The 24,511-nt window shown below is 36.1% G+C and overlaps 1 protein-coding gene across 1 annotated transcript in view; it reads left to right on the top strand.

Annotated features, from left to right (window-relative positions):
• The window catches only part of PIP4P2 (phosphatidylinositol-4,5-bisphosphate 4-phosphatase 2), an 86,760-nt gene that overhangs the window by 45,023 nt on the left and 17,226 nt on the right, over nucleotides 1-24,511 (top strand). Inside the window, exons 2-5 of the mRNA XM_007948745.2 lie at nucleotides 1,887-2,035; nucleotides 7,848-7,954; nucleotides 8,939-9,062; nucleotides 20,350-20,402. Of these exons, the coding sequence (XP_007946936.1) occupies nucleotides 1,887-2,035; nucleotides 7,848-7,954; nucleotides 8,939-9,062; nucleotides 20,350-20,402 (433 nt within the window). The remainder of the gene's footprint in view (nucleotides 1-1,886; nucleotides 2,036-7,847; nucleotides 7,955-8,938; nucleotides 9,063-20,349; nucleotides 20,403-24,511) is intronic.

Raw genomic sequence — 24,511 nt, 5'->3', positions numbered from 1 at the left:
TTCCGTAGTGATACTGCCTCGGAAACCCAAGGAGGGGTCGCTATGAGTCAGGGCTGACTCGACGGCACATAACAACAACAACAACAACATATGCCATCCCATTGCCTTCTTGCCTGCATGGGCATGGTTTCTGCTGAGAAATCCAAGCTTATTCTTATTGGTTGCCCCTTGTAGGTACCTTTTTGTTTTTCCCATGCTACTTCAGGATTCTTTCCTTGTCTTTGGTTTTGATGAGTTTGATGATGATATGTCTTGGTGATTTTCTTTTGAGGTCTATCTTGTTTGGGGTTTGTTGGACTTCTTGAATACATATATTCTCATCTTTCATCATACCAGGAAAATTCTCTTCCAACAAATCTTCGACAATTTTCTCTATGGTTTTATTTGTCTTTTCCTGTCCTGGAATTCCAATTACACATAGGCTATTCCCTTTGATGGTATCCCATGTGAACCTTAGGCTTTCTTCATTTTGTTTTGATCTTTTTTCTGATTGATCCCTTTCCAAAGAAGTATTGAGGTATTTGCCTTCAATTTCACTAATTCTGTCTTCCATTGATTCAATTCTACTCTCTTGCCCGTTCAATGTGTTATCTATTTCTGACAATTTAGTATTAATCTTCTGGATTTCTGTCTGTAGATTTTGTATCATTTCTAATTTTTCATTTATTTTGTTATTTTGTTCTTATATTTTCTTTCAGAATTGTTGTAGAGTTTTCCGTGTGTTTTCCTCAATTTTGTCAGTGTTTTCCTTGATCTGTCTTTCGATTCATTGAAGGTACCTAAATATAATTCTTTTGAATTCCTTATCGGGGAGTTCCAATGCTGTGTCTTCCTCAGGGATGTGTTTTGGGTCTGCATCCTGGTCCCTTGTTTCTCTTGCTTTTTCTTGCTTTTTTTGTGTGGACTGTGATGCTCTGTTGTCTCCAAGGCATTGTGATATTTTTGTGTTTATGTTTAATTGGTGATTGTATGTTGGAGTGACTTTGCCATGATTTTTGTTTCCTTTGTATGTTTGTATGCTCTTCTATTTGCTAGTTGACAGCACTTATACACGTACCACCTATTTCCTTCCATGTTGTCAGCCTCCCATATGTCCCTGCCATCCTTGGCAAACAAAGCCTATTCTTAGATCCCTGCAATTCAAGTCAGAATGCTGTCACTTTAAAATAAAAAATGGCTGCCACTTGTAAAGATTCAAAATTGCTGCACCTTTGGTAACTTTAAATGTCCAAAATGGCTGCCGCTTGTAAACAATCAAAATGGCTGTGCTCTCTGGATAGTTGAAAGTCCACAGCTCAGATTGTCTCCCTCCTTGCCGTTTCCCTTCCTAGTCATAGGCCACCAGTGCAATTGTCCCTGCATTCCTTGGTGACCAGGGCTGATCTTTAGGTCAGTTCTCAGGTCCCAACACCACTTGGAAATATTCAGGCTATTGGTCCCGTCAGAGTAGCTGACAGTCCACTGCTCTGACCATCTCAATACTCACTGTTTTCATTCAAGTTTTTCCACTAGTTTGTGCCTAATCCACTTCTGTATAGTTCTTATCTCAGGGCTCCAGGATTATCTTTTGTATCTCTGTCAATTGGTTTATCTTTTCTTTGTTGAAGAGGGTCTGTGGAGCTTGTCTGCCTATTCTACCATCTTACTGGAAGTCCTATAAATTATTATTTTTAAAAATGAATTATTTTACTTCATAAGGCAGTCTCAAGTATCTTTGTGCTAGAAAAGTAGGATAAGTTGGCTAACTTTAAGAATATAAATACAATAACATGGGCAAACTTTGATAGTTGGTATTTACTCCTATTGCTTGTAATTTACTTCTAGTGCTCTGTTGTATAATCAGCCATACCTCTGAGAGCCTGACTCAGTGACAAATATCTTTTCAGCGGAACTCCCACCTCCATATACAGCCATTGCCAGTCCAGATGCCAGTGGTATTCCAGTAATAAACTGCCGTGTGTGCCAATCTCTAATCAATTTGGATGGCAAGCTTCACCAGCATGTGGTTAAGTGCACGGTGTGCAATGAAGCTACGGTAAGTGGAGCTTTCCATTAATAAAAGCATAAGTTATTATCTGATATTTCATCCTTCATCCAAAGTACTTCAGTAATGTTTCTTAAAGAAGATATGGGCTGGATACAAATGTGATGATCTTTTTTTATCCTTTCTTTCTTCTCTCTATCTGTCCTTAAGAGAAATTCACAATGAATTTAAATAAATGTTGTTTGGCTCTTTATTTTTTTCTAAAAGAAAATGACTGGTAATGGGCAGGGATTTATAATGATCTTCAGTGTGATGCCACATGATAAGTAAACCATTATGATTATTACTAATATAAAAATGTGCTAGACTTCAGTAAAAATGTAGACTTTGTCCTTAGTATGAAAAATATTTATACTTGTCTTATTTAGGATGTCAGTTTGGATTTTCTGACTTTTGTGGTTATGCTTTTATTATAGCTATTTAAAAAAAAAATTGATGGGCTCATTTTCTACTGCTCTTGTACCACAACACTTTGGGAAAAGCAAGTAAATTTTAAACCACATGTTTAGAGTTTCAAGTAATCAACTGATAAAGCATGTACTATTTTAGATGGAATCTATTTCTACTTTCATAGTTAGGCTTTACTTTAAAAATTTCAGTCCCTCTCATAATCTGTAATTACAGATTAATTTTTGGTATTTTAGTTTTTTTTTTTTTTTTAGAAAATAATCAGCTAGTGCTCGTGAGTGTGTCTCTAAAAACCATAAACATAGATGTTGGGCTTTTTATGTTTTTAAAATGTTTTATTATGGTAAAAGTATAGTAAAAAAATTTTCTAATTCAGCTTTTTTTTTCATGCACACTCCAGTGACATTGATTATGTTCATCAACCATCACCACTCTCTCTTTCCAAATTATGCCAACACCATTAGTAGAAAGTCAATGCCCCCTACGTAGTGATTCTCCTTTTTCCCCTCCCTTCCACTCCTGGTAACCACTAATAAACTCTTTTCTCTCTCTATTTGCCTATTCTTGACATGGACTTTATATGTTTTATAGGAAATCATAAAATAAAACCTTAAGTTGTGAAACAAAATATTTCATTATGAATATTTTCTTCTGTGAAGGACATCATTCAGAGAAGAACTTTATTGTGTAAATAGGCAATCTCTACAAAACCAGCTATTTTCTTTCTAAGTTGAATGCTCTCTAGTAAATTTAATTAGCATTAATGTTCTCAGTGTTCTTTGCACAGTTGGCAAGAGAGTAACAGTTGTTAGACATAAATAACAATTAAAAAAGTACTAGTACCTTAACGGGTTTTTTTGGATTTGATATTGATTCTAATTTCTTTGCCTGTTCCTTTGCCAATAGCAACTTTTGCTCTCATAGAATAGAAAAAAGAATTTTAAAAGTTTATGATTACTCTTGTAGAAAGTAGAGAGAGAGGACCAGTTAGGTCAGTTCGCTCCACAGGATTTTCAGTGACTGATCTTCCAGAAGTCGATCACCAGACTTTTCTGCTGAGGTCCTTCTGGGTGGACCCAAAGCAGCAGCCTCTCATGGTCGTGGCTGAGTGCCAGGCCACCCTGCACAGCAGGCCAGGGCTTTCGTGCAGCAGTTTCAGAATTACTGTGGATTTCACCAGCTGGTCAATATAGCTGCTTAGAAGTGAGAAGTTCACACAGGGTCCATGTTTGTGTTCATAACAGAGGTTTGGCTACAAATAAGCTGCTTGTAAATTGTGCTGACATTTTGATACTGTGACTGCCATTGGGAAAGAGTAAAGAAATATAACTAATTATGAGGACTCTATAGAAAATAAATAGGATCTAATTATACTGCACTGTTTGGAATCAGTAATATTACAGAGAAGAACAGTGAAAAGTTCTGTGAGGAGGTCTTTAACTGATAATGACTGGTTGATGTTTAAAAAGTAATATCAATTTATCTCTTTAAGAGGTGTGAGACAACTAGGAGCATCTCTGGGAATTCTAGGTATGAAAGAACTGGTATAATGGACCAGGGTACCACAGAGCGGTTCTCTGTGTCACTATCACTGCACCCCATTCAGTTTTACTGAATTCACTCTCCTCATGTCATTGAAACCAGAGTATCAGTGTATCTATCCTCCTGAGCAGCAGCCGCCAATAGGATCTTGATATGTCTGTGGAAATTTTAAAAAAAGAAAACAATTAAAATTTTTGTTTTGTTTTGTTGTTGTCAAAAAAGAAATGTTAGCAAAATTGTGCAAATGTAAAATTTAAGATTAAGGGAGAAGGAATTTCTCAGACAACATAGTGGAAAACTTCAGAAGTTCTGAGGAAAAACAGCTTGGCTGTGTGATTATGAGGCTGAGTTTTATAGGCTGATAGACCGGGATTCAAGTTCCAGCTCTTGTCGTTTAGTAGCAGTATGTCTTTGAGGAATGGACTCTAAACTGCAATTTCCTCATATAAAATGATACAGTTTTAATAAACCAACCCACTGCTGTCGAGTCATATCCAACTCATAGTGATCCATTCTTGGGTTTCCGAGGTGGTATCACCACAGAAATAGATTGTCCAACCTTCTCTCCAAGGAGTGGCTGGTGGGTTTAAACTGCTAGCCTTCTGGTTAGCAGTCAAATGCTTGAGGCACTACCCTACCAGAGCTCCTATAATTATAAGAATACCTACCTTATAGGGTTACTGTTGAGATCATAGAGGTCAAATGCCCAGCACAGTGCTTGCCACATACAAGTTTAGTTTTTAAGTGAAAATATAAAAGCATATACATAAGGAAAAAAGTCATTTCTCTGCTGGCCAGGAACCACATGGCATGGACTGGCACTGAGGACTAGTGCTTAAGATCTAGTTCAGCCACCTTATTTCATGAGGGACGTAGGGTCTAGAACTGAGGTGAGAAATAATTATAAAAACAAATCAGTAGAACTGACAAGGGACAAGGTTGTAGTCATTTCTTGGTCACAGCCAGCTACCCAGAGGGACTGAGTAGTTGAACCTGTGGGCTTGGGACCATAGTCACAGGGGACATCAAGCTCTATTGGCATAATGTACTGCACAAAACATTGTTCCACCTCCTACTTTGGCTAGTAGCGACTGGGATCTTAAAAGCTTGCAAGCTGCCATCTAGAAGCAATGGTGGGTCTCTCCTCATCCAGAGCAAAAAAGAATGAAGAAAACCAAAATTCATGGAAACTATTAGTCCTTGCGACTGATACACCTTGCAATCCTCAGCCTATATGACTGAGACCAGAAGAACTAGATGGTGCCCGGCTAACACTGTCAACCACTCAGAGGGGGATCTATGTAGGAGATCCTGGATAGAGTGGGAGAACAATGTAGAACAAAACTCAAAATCATTTGGGGGGAAAGAAAATGGGGGGAGGGACCAGGTTTGCTGGTCCGATAGAGCCTGGTGGAACCACTGAGACTATGACCCCTAGCTGCCCTTCACATCTGGAATTGAACTCACGCCTGTGGCTTCCAGCCAAACAAAAGACAGACATAAGAGCTGAGCGTTTACTAGAGGTAGATACACAACTTGGAGAGAACAATCATGGGAGAAAGAAGGGCTGTTTATGCACAGAGAGACAGCTCAGGGGGCATAAGTGCATGGAGGGATGGACACAGAGAAGAGGTAACTATCGAGAGGAAGCGGGAGGGGAGCTGTTGCATTGGGGTAAATTGTTGTCAGTGTCATGAGACAATGTGTGTGTGAACTGCTGTATGGGAAATGAATTTGCTGTGTAAACTTTCACCCAAATCACAATTAAAAAAAAAAAAATCGAGTCATTTGCCAAACACACTTTTAATTAATGATAAAGTTCAGATAGATGACTTAACCCAATTTCTGTTTTTATCGATACTTTAGGTATTATAACTATGCAGTCTGATATTTGTAAATGTTAAATATTCACATTTTCAGATATCTGTAATATAGTTTAATAAATTAATAACTATAGCTTAATGAAAAGTTAGATGCTAACTTTTAGGAAAAAACATAAAAAACCAAACTCACTGCCATTGAGTTGATTCTGACTCATAGCGACCCCCTTTGGGTTTCCAAGATGGTAAATCTTTATAGAAGTAGATAGCCCTATATATTTCTACTATTGTTACTTAAAGTATTTTAACTTTTCATCTTGAAATAATTGCAGATGTACAGAATAATTTAAAAAATAATAGTACAAAGAATCCCCATATAATCCTCAGCCAAATTCCTCAAATGTTAATATTTTACCACTTTTGTTTTCTCTAAATAAATGAGCAAATTCTATTTGTTTATTTGTTTTTCTGAGCCGCTTGAGAGTAATTGCAAACATGGTGTTCTTTTACCCCTAAATACTTCAGAGTAGATTTCCTAAAAAACAAGGACATTGACTTCTGTAATCACAATTCAATTATTGAAAGCAGGAAGTTAACATTGATACAATACTGTTTTCAAGTCTATTGACCTCACTCACAGTTCCCCAGTTGTCTTACTAATGTTGTCCTCTATGCCAAAAAAAAAAAAAAATCTCATCCAGGAGGCAAATTGAAAATCACAGGATATATTTGGTTGTCATATCACTTTAGTCTCACTTCATCTGAGACTTAGACTTTCTTGTTTTTATTACCCTGACATTTTTGAAGAGTAACGGCAAGATATTTTGTAGAATGTGCCTCAATTTGACTTTGTCTGATGTACGCTCATGATGAGGCCAGGCTACAGAGTTTTGGCAGGGATACCACAGGAGTGATGTTCTAATCCTCCTAGTACGAATTTAATTGAAAGTGTTTTGGGTGTTATTCTTGTTTTCTTTTTTTTTTTTAATGTCAGTGTTAAAAACTATCACAAGTTTTTTTTTTTTTTTTAGTCTAAGGGATGCCATAAAATTAAACCCTTCTTACATTCTAATAATAAAATTTAAGACTAGTTCAGATTTATCATGTCCTCCTCTTTCCCCATTATTCTACGGTACAGTAAGTCCCTGGGCTACAAATGAGATCTGTGCCCAACTGTGTCTTTTAGAATTTGTAGTTAAGTTGGGCCATGTCCATATTATTCTTATTTAGCCTTGCTTTAGTGTGAGAAAAAAGGAGCTCTGGTGGCACAGTGGTTAAAGCAGCTGCAAACCAAAAGGATGCTGGTTCGAATTCATCACCCACTCCATGGGAGAAAGACTGAGCAGTCTGCTTATGTAAATATTTACAGTCTTGAAAACCCTACTCTGTTCTAAAGGGTCACAATGAATGGAATCAACTTGATAGCAGTGGGTTTGGTTTTTGGGTTGGTACAAGAAAAAGCTCAAAGGCTTTCCAATATTTTAAAAGCTGTATGTGATTGTCATGAAGAATTTGTTGGCCATAGGGGTTGGTTCAATAGTTTCAAAGTGAGGTGAAATTTACATCACATTAAAGGGCAAATAGGAATTGCCTGTAAGTTGGCTGTAGTAAGTTGGACATCATAACCAAGGACTGTATGTGCTCTTTCCCAGACAGGTGTCAAGACCTGTGAATATTCTGTGAATAAAGCTGAGGTAGCACCTACAGTCATTAAGGGATGGACAAGATAGATGTCTTATTATCTTTAAAGAAAAAAACAACTTTTTGTGTCCACTGATTATTCCTGCTATATAAAAAGACCAGTAAGAGCTGATTTTGAGATATGCCCTTGATAATTAAATCTTTATAGCCCCCAAAACTTTATAGAGTGTTTGCCAACATTTGTTCTATTTGAAAACTTTTCCTTAAACTGTGCTTTAGTGGCACTGGGAAACCTTAGCTTTAAAGGAATCAGCTCATTTTTAAACACCAAAAGCTTTGGCAATCCATACTTTGGTTAATTTGCTATGTTTGGATTTTCTTTCCTTATCTAGCCAATCAAAAACCCCCCAACAGGGAAGAAATATGTTAGATGCCCTTGTAATTGTCTCCTCATTTGTAAGGACACATCTCGGCGAATAGGATGTCCAAGACCTAATTGGTAAGAGATAAAGATTCCTTCATTAATTCATTGATCCATTTGTTCACTCAACAAATATTTATTAAAGGCTCATTATGTGCCAGGATTTGTACTAGACAGAGTCTTTGTCCTCACATTAATTAGAGGATCTAGGTGCTTTTTGTTGTTGTTCAGGGAATGATATGCTTACTTTGAACTTAATGGTCATAGGTATTTGTAAGACATAATATTCTTGAATGAGCAATGTGCTTTCTTGATATTGTGTAAGTACTTAACAGACTATAATAAATTAGTGACTCATTAAACTTTAAAAATAATCAAGTAGTGTTTTTTCATGATGTATCTCATTGTATGCTATCCTAGTCTCACTGAATATATTTAATAAATTCTTGAATAATTTGAATAATAATGCATTTTTTCTGTAACGTCTTCCCTTTTGACCATGACATGAATCGTTCGTAGCCCCATTTGATAATAGACTGGAGAATGAAAAGGAAAAGAGGCTCCTATTTAGCTTTCTTTCAGACCTTGATCAAATAAGCATCAAGGAATAGCAGCCAACTCAGAGAAATTTTGTAACTCAGCACCCTGGTAACTTCATGGCACATACCTATATGTTGATGTTGTGATATTTTAAGTTAATTTATTTAATTTTCTACTTCATTCCAGTTATCATTCTGGATAGGGAATAATAAGAATTGTATTCTGATTTAAATGTATAAAAACTTGGAAATGGCAGTAGGATGGTTCCCAAGGGCATTGATAAGGACCAATACCCAAATATATGGTTTCTATCCCAAGTATTAAAAAAATAGTCATTTTTTGCTTTTGAAAGACTAATTATTGCAACTTTATGTTATCTTGATTCCAAAGCTTGACATTTAATTTAATTTATAAAACAAGTATAGTGTGTTTTCAATGGTATCATCTATGTCTTAGGCCATATATTGCAGGTTTTGCCCTCATTTGTGGGATAATGAAATTGTTTCCTGTTTCTTTCCATAGTAGACGCATAATTAACCTTGGACCAGTAATGCTAATTTCCGAAGAACAACCAGCCCAACCTGCATTGCCAGTCCAGCCAGAAGGTACAAGAGTTGTATGTGGGCACTGTGGAAACACATTCCTGGTAAGTGGCAAATATTTATCATAGAGACATCAACCTGTAAGTACAGGTCATGATCACATAAATCTAACAACTGCTGTTATTCTCATGAAAAAAACAAATCAAACCCACTGCCATTGAGTCTATTCTGACTCACAGAGACCCTGTGGGACAGAGTAGGACTGCCCATAGGGTTTTCCAAGGCTGTAAATTTTTATGGAAGCAGATTGCCTCATCTTTCTCCCACAGAGCAGCTGATGGGTTCGAACTTCCAACCTTTTCGTTAGCAGCAGAATGCTTTAACCACTAAAAATTGGTCAAAAAATTAAAACTGAGCCTTATTTGGAGAAGAGTGAATCAGAGCTGCAGCTAGGATATGCAACATGTTTTGTGAATTAGATAATAGATGCCTTCTTGGTTGGTCCACTTGTGAAAAAAGAGACTCACTGAGTGAGCCAAGGAGAAACAGCACCCTTTTATCCAGGCTAGGGCCATGGGGTATCTTGGCTTGGTGAGCAGTTGAATCTTAGCCCTACTCTCACCTCCTCATCAGAGCACAATGTTCACAGTCTCATACATGTCCCTGCTCTATGGCTTTTAGAGTCAGGAAATAATTTATCCAATATTTTCTGGTTTTTTAAAACTATACTTGAAAAAAAAAAAAAAACTCTATACTTGGAATAAAGATAAACTCTGATATCAATAGTTTCATAAACCATTGCATGGAAAGAAAGGTCTAAGTAGTTTAATATCAGCAAAAGATATAGGAGTTTTTTTGTTTTACTATTTCTGCAACCCAGAGTTGGATTTTTAACAAGTTCCATGCATAGTAAGTAACAAGGATCTGCCTTTCATTTACCTAAAGTGTCTTTGTGTTTGTCCTACTATCTAAAGAACCTATAATCACACCTAATATCATAGGATTATTAAAAGTCATTGTGGTTGAATGGGACGCTAATTTGCTTTGTAAACTTTTACCCAAATCACAATGAAATGTTACATAAATTAAAAAAAAATAATTAACATCAAGAAAAAAATAAGTTAAATGCATAATAACGGATGTCAGCAGGAATAGTGAGAACAGATTTTCTTTTGTTATGCAGCCTTCATAGGAGAAAAGAGATTTTCCATAAAATCTACATATTAAAGGAAACTTCCAGGCTGTAGGAACGGGAAAGGTGAGGCTAGTAGTGGTCTAAAACTGCCCCTAATGTCGCTAAAGGATGAACAAACTTAAGAGGTGATTTGCTTTATTAAATTTGTTATTTCTTCTAATTATTTTTTTAGTAAATCAATTAATATACATCGTTTCAAATGTCAAATAGAGCTGTAAAGCTTATAGGAAAAAATGGTGGTTATCTGCATATCTGCCTCCACCCTCAATTCTCATCCTTCAAATATGTTCACCTTTCATCTGCTCTTCTGATATTTACTTCCTTGTGTTCAAATTATTTGCACATACTTTTTCTGTTTGATTAATCATTTTCAGACATTACTCAGTAACTTGTGAAGTACAAGTCAGCATTTAGGACTCATGCCATTCATATTCCTTCTTCAGTCCATACTTTCAATTTGGGTATAATTTTTTGTTCAGTTAACACTTACTGTTTACATTTTTAAGGTCCTTCGGTGGTGTAAACAGTGTGCCCTCGGCTAATAACCAAAAGATTGGTGGTTCGAACCCTTGGAACACAATGGAAATAAAGGCCTGGCAATCTGTGTTTGTAAAGATTATAGCCAACCAAACCCTATTGGGCTGTTCTAATCTGTAACAGATGGGGTCCTTCTATAGGCACAAATCAGCAACAAAAATAAAATCAATAACAAAAACACTTAGTGTTTATGTTTTTTATGATTAGGTAAATAAGATTTGCAGCTAAGCCAAGTAATATACATTTTCTGTCTTCTTCTTGTTGTGTGCCGTCAAGTGGGACCCGACTAGTAGTGACCTCTCCTTAGGTTTCTGAGGCAGTATCACTATGGAAGTAGATTGCCCAACCTTCCTTCCGAGGAGTGGCTGGTAGGTTTGAACTGCCAGCCTTCTGGTTAGCACTCAAGTGCCTTAGGCACTACGCTACCAAATTTTCCTTGATTTTAAAATAATTTCCCTTTCTCCTTTTGGATTTATTTAATTTTCTATGTACAAATCATTTGTTCTTCCCATACTCTTTGATAGAAACTATAATACTATAAAATTCCTGTTATTTTAGTCAAACACATCAGGGAATCTTTTATTTAGACTTTCTGCCACACATCTGTCATCTTCTCCTCACCATCATCCTAGGAATTCCTTTTACTTGTTTCTGTTGTTGGAACCTCTGCCATCCTCATGGTTCTTGCTTTATTCCCTTTCTTTTCCTTCCTTATCCTGGTGGAGCACATCCTCTCTTAGCTTTCTGAGAAAAGACACAGGGGAAATAAATTTGAACCCTTTTATTTCTGAAAATGTTCTTAATCTTATCACATATTCACTTTATAATTTGGGCAGATGTTGTATTCTGGGTTGCTACTTGTTTCCTCTCAGAAACTTGAAGGCTTTGCTCCATTGCTGATAAATTTAACAGCTAATCTGACTCTGATCCTTTCTATGTGGTTTATTTTTCTCCTCTTTATTCTCTCTTACATTTCTTTTTCCTCTTTAATTTTCTCCAGTGTTCTGAAATCATGAGGATATGCTTTCTAAGAGTCTCTTTGCACTCATTGTCTAGTTACTCAGTGGGCCATCATAAAATGGATTCATAAACTTCGATTTTGGTGAATTGTCTTATATTATTTCTCCAGTCAATTTTCTTTGTCCTGTTTTTCTAGAACTCCTTCTATTAGACTTACTGAATATTCTTTCCCTTTGTCTGCTGTCTCTGTTAACATTTTCTTTCAATTCAGTCTTTTTGTTTTACTTTCTAGGCAATTTACTGAACTTTATTTTCTTAACTTTGTTAAAATTTTTAATTTAAGATGATCTAACTTAGTTTTTTAAAATTTTATTATGATTTGGGTGAAAGTTTACAGAACAAATTCATCTTCCGTACAGCAGATCTCTGGGAGTGTAGTGCCTAAGGCACTTGACTGCTAACCAGAAGGCTGGCAGTTCAAACCCACCAGCTGCTCCTCGGAAGGAAGATTGGGCAGTCTACTTCCGTAGTGATACTGCCTTGGAAACCCAAGGAGAGGTCGCTATGAGTCGGGTCCGACTCGACGGCACATAACAACAACACAGCAGATCTAACTTAATTTTTAACAGCTTTCCTTTATCTTCTGATTTAGTTTTCCATTTGTATAGTATCCTGTTCTTCGTGACATATTTCTGAACCTATTAATGATATTTTTCCTGAGGTTGTATTCTTCTCTATTATTTCCCCACTTTGTCTATTTTTCTTTTGTAGGAGAGGCTTTTCTGAAAGTTCATTTATATTTGAGAATAAGCCACTGATTGGAATCTATATGAGTACATGCAAGAGCTAGAATTATTATTATTTTCTTCTTCTACTTTTTTTTTAAGAGCTCTCAAATATTAGTATCAGTAATTCTTTTTTCAGAGCCAGTTTCTCTGGAAAAATATTCTTGTGAGGGGTAAGCCTGGGGGCGGGGCAGCATTCTAGGAGCTGAGAAGGGTAAGCAGGGCGAAGTTCTCACCCGTTGCTCAGACTGTAGACTAATCTAGTTCTTTAGCTTTTAGAATAGGTTTTTATCCTTGCTTTCTTCTGTGCCTAGTGTCCTAAGTCTAGAAGCTCTCTAATGCAGTTACTTTTCAGAATAAATCACTTTTCTCTCACATATATTAGGAGAGGTGGTTTCCTGTTTATGGGCTGTGGAGGCATTGTTTAGAATCCATATCCCACATCCCACTTTTGGAAAAACCTGGGGGATCCAGTATCTCAGCCATTTTGAGATTCTTCAGTGTGAGCCAGCTAGCTTTTCCTTGGCATATGCCTTTGCAGGCAGGGAAGTTTTAGCATGCTCCCTTTTACTAAATCAGTTACAAAATCTCCAACAGCTTTCCATTGTCCAAAAATTGGAGCCCTCTCCCTCCTAGTTTCTTTGTCCTTATTGTTAGTATACATTTTTAACTTCATTTACTATAATTTCAGGGAGGAAATGGAATAACATGCATTTATTAAATTTACTAATGCAATCAGAGTACAAGGATTTTTCTGATACATAGAGTAGGGCAAGATACATCTCCTTCATTGCGTTTACATTCTTATTGACTAAATCAGTGACTAGAGACATAAATGAAAAAATATACTTGGTGAGGATAAGTACCCAATTTCTTTTTTTAAAAAATCACTATTGATTTTGTGTAAGACAACATACTCTGTAGTTACTGATAAATACCAAGTGAACTAATTTACATGTATATTAAAAATGTTTATTATCCTTTTATGTGAAAAAATTTTATCTTGAAATAGATACAATTTAAAAATCTTCAAAACAGATTTCTTTTCAACTTACTTCAGGGATGATCTTCCCTTCCACAATTGCCTTGCATTTGCCCAGGTATGTTTTATATTCTAAATCTTTGCCATTGATAATCATTGAAGCCACATGACAAATGAACTAATTTTATTTATTCAACAATACATGGTCAGTATGTGTAAGGCCCTGGTCTGGTACTGGGCAATAGTGAACAGGAAAGTGCAGTCCCTGCCCTCATGATTTTGAATTCAATAGTAGAATAAAAACAATGAAAATGAGCAATTATAGTGAAATGCATTTGGACTATGGTTGGGAAAGGGCAGAGTGCTCTTAGCACATAGATAATAGCACCTAGCCTACATTTCTTTTTCCTAGAGGAAGTGACATTATCCTAAGAGTAATGGAGAATCTTTATGCATAATTGGCTACTCATGGCTGCTTTGTAGAAACTGGATTGCAGACAGACAGACTTGGAGAGTAGGGAGACTAGATGTTTGGCTTTTATCATTCAAGGAAATGATGACAGTGGTTGGGAATAGCATAAAAAATTTGACAGAAAGAACTGGCAGTACTAGGATGGGAAAATAAGAATCAGATACCTGTTCACAGATTTCTATGTAATTTTTTGGAATTCTGGTAGTGAATTCTAGAGAATGATACAAACTGAGAGTTTAGATACATATGTATGTGACATGGGCCTTATTATTTTTAAAAATAATTTCTGAATTTAGATATTTTTTCCTCCTGGAAGAAAATTACTGAACTAATATGCAAGCCAGGGACTAACTTCTAAAACTGGCTTTCTTACTTAATATTCAGTGTAAATAACAATATCATATTAGCATAATAATTATGGTTAAAAACTCTAATTCTTTAGCAGGAAAGGGTGTTTTGGATTTATATATGGTATGTATAGATAAGCATATAATTTTAAATTCCTGGGAAACAATGCTTTGCTTACTTGGGGAATATAGTACCATATCTGTAATATGGGTATTAATTTGAGCATTTTGGATTGCTGAGAGACCCTCAGTGTTATGAAGAATGCAATGACTAGAAAGCTCATAATTCTGACTTGAGAACTCAGCCTTATCCTTATTATTACACTGATCACCAATAATTTTATATCCTTTGTTGCATATTCTTTGCCTTTCAAACTTTTAGCTACTAGGGCAATTTATTTATTTATCCCCTACATTGTTTCAGCCTTCGTTTGTAAGGTCCAAAAACAATTAAGTTATAAAGACACATTTGGTTAATAAGATTAGAAATAATTTGAGAAAATCAAGAAGAATGAAAAAATAAGACAGAAAAATAAAATGAAATCATGGATAAGATAAAAACATAAGCATGTACACGGTTTAGTCATGTACAGTTGATAAAATTGGGCTGAATTTTAGCTGTGTGCTTTCTGGAAGTCAATGAAAAGAGGAAATCATGATATATTACAAGATATTTATGATGTTTATATTTTGCAAAAGGTTATTTAGGAGAAGCTTTTACTGGAGTACTGAGGGAGAAATTTCCCATGGATTAGGATGAAAAACAATAAAATAATGTAGTAGACGGTGTTCTCAACAACACCTCTGCATTGATAATAACATTATAAAATATGTATCAGCATTACAGTTAACTTTAAAATAAAGTTAAATTACCTAGGAATTCATACTATTCACGTTATTCATTTTGACAGCCTGACTGGAACTATGGATACAATTTAGAGTAGCTAGATTTGTGTTCCCCAAAGTGTATTCAGTGGAACACTCATTTTATAGGATAATGATAGGTGCTGTGTAAGAAATCCCTGGATGGTGCAAATGGTTAAGTAATGAAAAGCTTTCCATTGCTAATGAAACTTGGTTGCTAATGAAAAGCTTTCCAGTTTGAACCCACCCAGAGGCTCCTTGGAAGAAAGACCTGGTCTTCTGCTTGTGAAAGGTCATAGCTTTGAAAACCCTATGAAGCAGTTCTACTCTTCACAAATGAGGTTGCCATGAGTTGGAATCAAATTGGTGCAAATGGTTTGGTTTTGGTAGCGTAGTGCCTAAGGCACTTGACTGCTAACCAGAAGGCTGGTGGTTCAAACCCACCAGCCACTCCTCGGAAGGAAGTTTGGACAATCTACTTCTGTAGTGATACTGCCTCGGAAACCGAAGGAGGGGTCACTATGAGTCGGGTCTGACTCGATGGCACAAAACAACAACAAATGAATAAAAATGCTGTGGTATTGGGAATTTCTAGATAAAAAAATAAACAGAAGTTTTTTACAGGAGTATTGTTTAGCAATTTCAGCCTGTATAATTACTAATATCCAAGAGAGAGGTTTTATGTAGCGTTTTCAAACTTCTTTCTTGAGGGATCATATAACCACAGTAGTGTTTTGAGGGGCATTTGTGGAAAATGATTTTATAGAAGAACGAAGGGAATATATATAGGTTTTGTTAATCATCCATAAATATAAAGAAGTTTCTTAAGACAACTAAGTAGCGGAGAGTTCAATAGTGCTTTCTTTGGGGGGGCAGGTGTTCTCTGCTATTGATGAAAAGCAGATCTAGGTGCTTTGCTAATCAACAAACAAACTGCAGGGTTAGCCTTCTTCAGCAAAAACTAACATCACCCACAATATGTGCCAGAGTGACCTAAGATGATTCAAAGTGGGGTCCATATATTCATGTGGGGTCACATTTTCTTCACTTGGACACAGACACAAATGATTTGGAGCTATGACAGAGAGTGGCAGTAGTTTTAACTTGGACATACTTCTAAGTCAGTGTTACCAGTTGCCTTTCATATATATTAAAACCTTCTAATAAGGCACAGTTGAGTTACTAGTTTAGTAATAACCATATACATTTATAGGAGCTCTGGTAGCGTAGTGCCCAAGGCATTTGACTGCTAACCAGAAGGCTGTCAGTTCAAATCCAGCAGCCACTCCTCGGAAGGAAGGTTGGGCAATCTACTTCCATAGTGATACTGCCTCGGAAACCCAAGGAGGGGTTGCTATGAATCAGGTCTGACTTGACGGCACATAACAACAACAACATATACATTCATTACATATAATTTTCTTATAAACCTTCTAAGATAGGTTGCAAAATATATCTTGGGGAAAATAAATTCATCTATTACCTAGAATAAGGAGCTCTGGTGGCATAGTGCCTAAGGCATGTGACTGCTAACCAAAAGGTTGGCGGTTCAAACCCACCAGCCACTCTGTGGAAGTAAGACCAGGCAATCTTATTTCCGTAAAGATTTACCACTTTGGAAACCCTATGGGGGTCATTATGAGTCAGAATTGACTTGATAGCAGTGGGTTTGGCTTTTTGATTTATGACCTAGAATGGTGAAAAGTAAATCAATTGAATATTGGAAGATCTCTTCTAAAAATGATAGGATTTTGGAGAAATAGCTCTTAAAAAAAAAAGAAAAGAAATTTTATTGTGATTTGGGTGCAAATTGACAAACCAGATTAATTTTACTGTCAATAGTTCATGTACATTTGCTATCAGGCCCCTATTACAATCCTTAACCATAAACAGCTCTCCTTCCATCTCCTCCTTGTGACTACCCCTCCCTGAGCCCTTCTTATCTATGCATATCTGTCTGTCTAGTTTTTCCTCTATGTGAATGCTGCGCCTTTCTGATGTCTCATGGTTGATTGATCTAAGGGGTACATCTCCCTATAGTAGGTGGGTGCATCTCCCTGGAATAGGTGGGCACATCTCCCTGGGGTAGATGTTCTGCTTGTAGGTCTTTCTGCTGTTGGCCTGAGAACTAATCCATGAAAGTGAGTCCATTTCCAGGCCCAAAGGGTAATCCAGGGCCATAGTCTTGAGGGTTCCACCAGTCTCTATCTGACCAGTAATTCTGGCCCTTTTTGTGTTTTTGAATGTTGTTTCACAGTTTTCCTCCCACTCTACCCAGGATCTCCAATTTTGATCCCTTTCTGAGTGGTTGGCGATGGTAGCAGAGCACCCTCTAGTTCTTCTGATCTCAAGGTTGTGAGGCTGAGGTCCTCATGATGCATCATATCTTTGGACTAATTGTTTCCAAATGACTTCTGTTTTCTTCACTCTTCTTTGCACCAGAAGGGAAGAGACCAATAGTTGCATCTTAGATGGCTGCTTGAAAGCTTTTAAGACCCCAGTTGCTACTCACAAAAGTAGGATGTAGAACAAAGTTTTTATATACTGTATTGTGCCAATTGAGCACGATGTCCCCCGAGACTATGGTCCCAAGCCTGCAGGCCTGGTGATTTAGATAAGTTACTCTCAGTCTTCCTGATAGCAGTTAGGTAAGGTTATTTGTCTATTGAAACTTCAATGTTCTGGCAGTAAAATTTTAGTGAGTGCAGAGGCTGCATTTTAGATGAAAGAACAATAGTAAGTTGCCTGCCTTTAAAAGCACAGATATTTGCATTCGTTTCAATAAATTATGATAAAATTATTTCTAATAATAGATGTTTTTATATTCTTAGTTTGCTGCTTTTAAGTGACTATTTGGGAATAGCAGCAAAACCAGATGTGTTAGGTTGCTGCTGTGTAACTTACTAAATACATAAAAATTCTCAGTTATTTGTCAATTATAATTTAATTTACCATGCATAATCTGTGCTAAAAGGAAGAACATTATGAAGTGATAATATTGAACTAAATAATATCCTTAGGTTGGTCATCTAAATTCTGTAATTTCCACACCAACTTGTTAGCATTGAGGCTTGAATTTTGAGTCACTCTTGACTCAAGTCTTCCATAATCACCTCCTTTGCTCCTTGAATTTATTTCTTATAAATAAAATTGGAAAGGGCATTAAAAGTTCAGAAATTATCTTAAGACTAATAACAAAAGCATAAAGTACTCTCTGACATTTTTATATTCTTTACTTTTTAATACTCTGTACAGATTTCTGTAGAAATCTATATAAATCTCTATTTAGCATATTAATTCTGGAATTTTTACTCATAAGGGTACATTTTGAAGTAAATTACCTTTTGTTATGTAGTATAAGTAATGAGAGAAAAGTTTGATGCTACTTGAAAAAAATGTGACCTTGGTTTGGCATTCTGGATGTTAAAAAATAATCATTTTGAAAAGAGAATGAGCATTCATATAAAGTTTTATTGCTAGTTTCTTTATCTTGGGACTATAGGTTCCCACTGTGACTGAGAGACAGATTATGCAGGGTTAGGTAGCTTTAATAAAGTTTGTGATAGAATTGAAGAAAAAGGACTCCAGGCAAACCTAGTTTTGCTTGCTCTTTTTCTAACACAAAATAAAAGCAAAAGACAAAAATGCAACACATACTTTGTAAAAATTATCTTCTATTGTGTGGCAAACACAAATATGCAGAACTTATTGAAGCCCCACCAGACTTAGAATTTGAGAGTTCTACTATAGGGCCCTGGTGGTGCAACGGTTAAATACTCAGCTGCTAACTGAAAGGTTGAGGGTTCGAACTCAGCAGCTCAGGGGAGAAAGGCCTGTTGATCTGGCCCTGTGAAGATTACAGCCTAGAAAACCCTATGGGGGCAGTTCTCCTCTGTCACGTGGGGTCACTATGAATCAGAGTCGACTCAATGGTACCTGACAACAAAAAGGGAAATGGAGAACCTGGAATCCTAAACAAAGATTAATTAGAATAAAGAAAAAAATCACTTTGACGATAAAACCGTTGAAGTGATTAAAAAATTACCCTAAAACCTATAAAGGAAAGTTAACCTTTATAAGAAGTTATACATAAAGAGAGAACCAAAAAACCAGACTCACTGCCATCATGTTTATTCCAACTCATAGTGACCCCCTTTGCATTTTCCAGGCGGTAACTTTTTACGGAAGTTGATTGCCCAGTTTTCCTTCCGCAGAGTGGCTGGTGGGTTTGAACTGCCAGCCTTCTGTTAGCAGTCAAATGCCTTAGGCTCTATGCCACCAGAGCTCCTTATATAAAGATAGCAGAGCTAGAAAATGAGAATGGGTTTTTTTAAATAAATTATATGTGGTAAAGTTTTTCCTTGAATGTATAGTGCATACTTTTTCAAAGACTTAAACCTATACCAGGAAGCTTTTTCAAATATCTGAGTTCCTTTCCTGTGAAGAAGACAGCACATTCTTTTACTTTTACAGGAAAGAAAATTGAAAGAGAAATTTGTGTGATAGCAGTATTATGTTTTTGTTACATAGTGTAAACAGTGGCAGACAGGAAAAAAAGTATCCTGACTTTAGTTCTGTATAATTTGTTTAGTTTATTTGTGACTTCACAGAATGAACAATTGCATTTTAGTAATTCATCAAAACTATCATGTGCTTAAAAGGCTGACACTCATGATAAAAAGAAAAAAAAATGTTTAAAGTATATGAAATACATTTTTTAAAAATCATTTATTTCATTGTTGTTGAGAATATGAAAAATGGCATGTTCACCAGTTCGGTAGTTTCTACATGTGTACTGCAGTGCTGTTGATTATATTATTTGAGTTCTGCACCCATATTCGCCCTCCTTTACTGAGTTGTTCCTCCCCTATTAACAAACTTACTGCCTCCTAAGTTTCCTATCTGATCTTTCAAGTTGTGCATGAAATACGTTTTTATTCCCTGGGAGTAAACTGAGACATAAAGCTGAAAGAAATTACCCTAATTATGGCATTGCATTTAGCTTTTGTTGCAAAGCAAACTTGAATTGCGTCAGAGCCTTGGAAAAGTCATGGGAAAGTTTCAGAGGGGAATCCCAAACTTTAATTTAAGGAAGGGAAGAAGAATTGCTGGTCAAAACTCTACAACTATGAGAAAGGGATTGCTTCTACTGTGAACCCAGATGATATTTAATCTAAAAGAAACATCTTATCAGATTGGACATTTTTCAGTTGTTTTTCTTTTCAACTTCTCTATTATTTATTTTACAGTGGATGGAATTGAGGTTCAACACTTTGGCAAAATGCCCACACTGCAAAAAAATGTAAGTTCTTTACCACTGAAAAGACCATTGAGAAGCACTTGAGGCCAATTTAAAGACTTCAGAATTCTCATTTAAGTTGATTTTGACTTTAAGACATTCTATGAGATGAATGCATGCTCAGTATATTTATGCTGTTCAAGATCTTAATAAAAAGTTGTCTTTACACTAATTTATTTATTCCACTTTGGAACTGAATTAGGCTTGATTATCATCCTCTGAAGGGAAATCAGTTTCTAAGAAAGTAAAATTAAAATTATGTGTGTTTGTGTGTGTGTGTGTGAATCATACATAGTTTTATGTATTATCTGTATTTCTACAATGAGTAAAATTAAATTGCAAATATCTTCAACGAGAACATTAAATTGAATTTAAAAAAGTCTTGTAGAAAATAAAAAAAAGGAGAGACTCCTTGTGGTTAGCAAGCATGCAAGTTGTGTGCTAGGCAGGGTGATAGTTGCATTATATAACGTACTTACATGCCAACTATAATCTTTACAACAATTTATAATCCAAAGAATATTGTCTTCATTTTATAGATGAGGAACAGTTAGGGAGGTTAATAATTTTTCTCAAGTGACTTGTTTGGTTAATTATTTTAGAACCATGATGATATTTTGTAATGATAAGTATTGAATGTCTACATTCTCTATGATTTGTTAAAATATCACAAGACAGTGTATTAATGTGAATATAAATTTGCACCAACTACGTAGGGAACAACTTGCACAAAAATTCAAATGGGGTCCCATTCTCAGAAGAATGCTCATAGAATTGGAATCCATGGTAAATGTGGATGTGCTCAGGGCATTATTACTTATCAGGGCATTCCTTCCTTATTTGAGCATGGATGCTGTTATCACATGAACACTCATGGCTGGTGTCAAGATCTCTTTTCCATTTGAATGCTTTTCTCCATAACAAAATGATAGGTCTTTTATTGAAATAAGATTATGAGATAGAATTTTATTTCTTTAAACACAAATTTCAAATATTCTAAAATCATTTTTAAATTACAGGAGTTTCTAAAGCATTACTATGAAACTAAGCCTGTCATGTTGTGTTTATCTCACAAGACACATGGGGGAAACTGCCTGGAGGGCTCAGGAGACCATGAAATGTTTTCTCAACTCACTGTTTCTTGTTTCTTATGCATGCAGCAGCTGGGGCTATTGTAGCTGGAGGTGAAGTTTCTCTTTTAATTGGGCCACTTGTGACCACCACATTAAAAGTTTCTCTTTCAGTTGGGCTGCACATATGGTTCTAGCATTCTGAAATAGAATTTGGTATATATATATCCATACAAATGTTGTAATGGACCTAAGACTAATGGGAAAGTCAATTTTAATCTGCTGCTTGTTCCTTAAACTTCTTATTTTTCCATACCTGAGCAATGCTATTGTCATCTGCTATAATAATTTACTTACTCCCCCTTCTATTCTAATTTTATCCTGTTCTTAAACCTACTAAATAAAGCCTTCCTTGGCTACCTCATCTGGAAATGTTATTCTAAATAACATTGCCTGGTTCCTTTTTTAGCTCTGGTGGCACAGTGGTAAAGCACTCGACTGCTAACCAAAAAGATGGTGGTTTGAACCCACCAGCCACTCCATGGGAGAAAGATGTGGCAATCTACATCTGTAAAGATTATAGCCCTGGAAACCCTATGGAGCAGTTCTATTCTGTCCTATAAGGTCATTGAGTCAGAATTGACTCAACAGAGATTTTTTTTGTTTAGTTATTTTCCTTTTCCCCCCACTGAATTTCTATAGCTCTAATTACACTAGCTTTTCCCAGGTGTCCCACAAAATCCAGTTGTTCTATAGGATGTTCTTTGTTGTGAATGAGAAGGTGAATAAAGCAAAGGTTGATACTTGGGAAACATTGCATGATCCTTTCTTCTTGAAGATTCAGTAACCACATTTTTGTATATTACAGACTCATGACTTTCATATCCAAGAATATAGATTAGTTGACTATAACAAACATCCTTTTAGATGCATATCTCAGTTTATATGAAAGTTAAGAAAACTGAAGAGGAGGTGACAACCAGGGATGTCCTGAGAATGTTAATACTAAAGACATAGAGCCTTGGGTTTCAGTGTTCATGTGAAGAACAAAAGAGAAGGCCTTGATCTTGCAGAAGAGGAAAGAGTTGGGATAAAGTCATCTTTCTCTCAAAAATTCTCAAAGTCATATTCTCTGTGAGAAGAGTAAGGAGAAAAATAATCTACCAGTAAAGGTTACAAAATGGAGGGGATGGAAGGTCTCCCCTAAGAGTTCATAAGGCTTGTATTTATATCATTTCTATGGTCTAGAAACACCCATTCCAAGAAATTTAATTAAAAATGGTTGAGGGTTAGTATTACTGTAGGGAATCTGTTATTGTCTTGTTGTTAGGTGCTATCAAGTGGATTCAAACTCATAGCAGTCCCTTTTACCACAGAATGAAACACTGCCCAGTCCTGCTCCATCCTCACAATCATTGCTATGTTTGAACTCAATGTTGCAGCCATTGTGTCAATCCATCTCATTGAGGCTCTTCCTTATTTTCACTGACTTTCTACAAAGCATGATGTCTTTCTTCAGTGACTGGTCCCTTCTGAAAACATGTCCAAATTATGTGAAATGAAGTTTCATCATCCTTGCTTCTGAGGAGCATTCTGGCTGTACTTCTTCCAAGATAGATTTGTTAGTTCATCTAGCATTCCATGGTATATTCCATATTCTTTGTCAATATCATAATTCAAAGGCATGAATTCTTCAGTCTTCCTTATCCATTGTCCAGCGTTCACATATGAAGTGATTGAAAGTACCACGGTTTGGGTCAGGCACGCCTTAGTCCTCAAAGTGACATCTTTGCTTTTTAACACCTTTTAAAAGTGGTCTTTCATAGTAACTTTGCATAATGCAATGTGTCATTTAATTTCTTGACTACTACTTCCATGGGTGTTGATAGCGGATGCAAGTAAAATGAAATACTTCACAACTTCAATATTTTCTCCACTTATCATGATGTTGCTTGTTGGTCCAGTTGTGATGATTTTTGTTTTCTATATTTTGAGATATAATCCATACTGAAGGTTGAAGTCTTCAATCTTCATCACTAAGTGCTTTAAGTCATCTTCACTTTCAGCAAGCAAAGTTGTGTCATCTTCATATTGCAGGTTGTTAATGCGTCTTCCCCCAAACTTGATGTTGCATTCTTCTTCATATGGCCCAGCTACTCAGATTATTTGCTCAGCATATGGACTGAATAAGTATGGTGAAATAATACAAACGTGATGCATACCTTTCTTGGTTTTAAACTAGGCTGTATCCCTTTATTTTGTTCAAACAACAGCTGCTTCTTGGGCTATGTAGAAGTGCCATATGAGCACAATTATGTGTTCTGGAATTCTCATTCTTTGCAATGCTATCCATAATTGGTCATGATCCACACAGTCGAATATCATTACATAGTCAATAAAACACAGGTAAACATCTTTCTGGTATTCTCTGCTTTTAACCATCTGACATCAGCAATGACATCCCTCATTACAAGTTTTCTAATGAATCTGGCTTGAATTTCTGGAAGTTCCCTGTCAATGTCCTGCTGCAACTATTTTTGAATTATCTTCAGCAAAATTTATTTTCCTGTGATACTAATGATATTGTTTGAAAATTTCTGGATTTTATTGAATCACCTTTCTTTGGAATGGGCACAGATATGGAACTCTTCCAGTCATTTGGCCAGCTAGCTGTCTTTCAAATTTCTTGGCATAGATGAGTGAATGCTTCCAGTGTTGCATCTGTTTGTTGAAAAATCTCAATTGGTATTCCTTCAATTCCTGGAACCTTGTTTTTTTCCACTGCCTTCTGTGCAACTTAGACTTCTCCCTTCAGTATTATTAGTTCTTGATCATATGCTCCCTCCTAAAATGGTTGAACATTGACCAACTATTTTTGACACAGTGACTCTCTGTATTCCTTCCATCATCTCTTTTTTTTTTGTCATCAAAGTGTTGACTTTTATTTTTCTAAGATGAATTTAGAGAAAAACATCTTGTTATGGATGATTCTCCTGTTTGTTTGTATAAGTTAGGGTTTATGGTTTTTTTTATTATTATTAT

This window comes from Orycteropus afer, unplaced genomic scaffold, assembly GCF_000298275.1.
Source record: "Orycteropus afer afer isolate SDZICR_OR568_19922 unplaced genomic scaffold, OryAfe1.0 scaffold00222, whole genome shotgun sequence".
Taxonomy (NCBI): Eukaryota; Metazoa; Chordata; class Mammalia; order Tubulidentata; family Orycteropodidae; genus Orycteropus; species Orycteropus afer.
The sequence above is the reverse complement of the archived record's forward strand: the minus strand, read 5'-3'. Positions and strand labels throughout refer to the sequence as shown.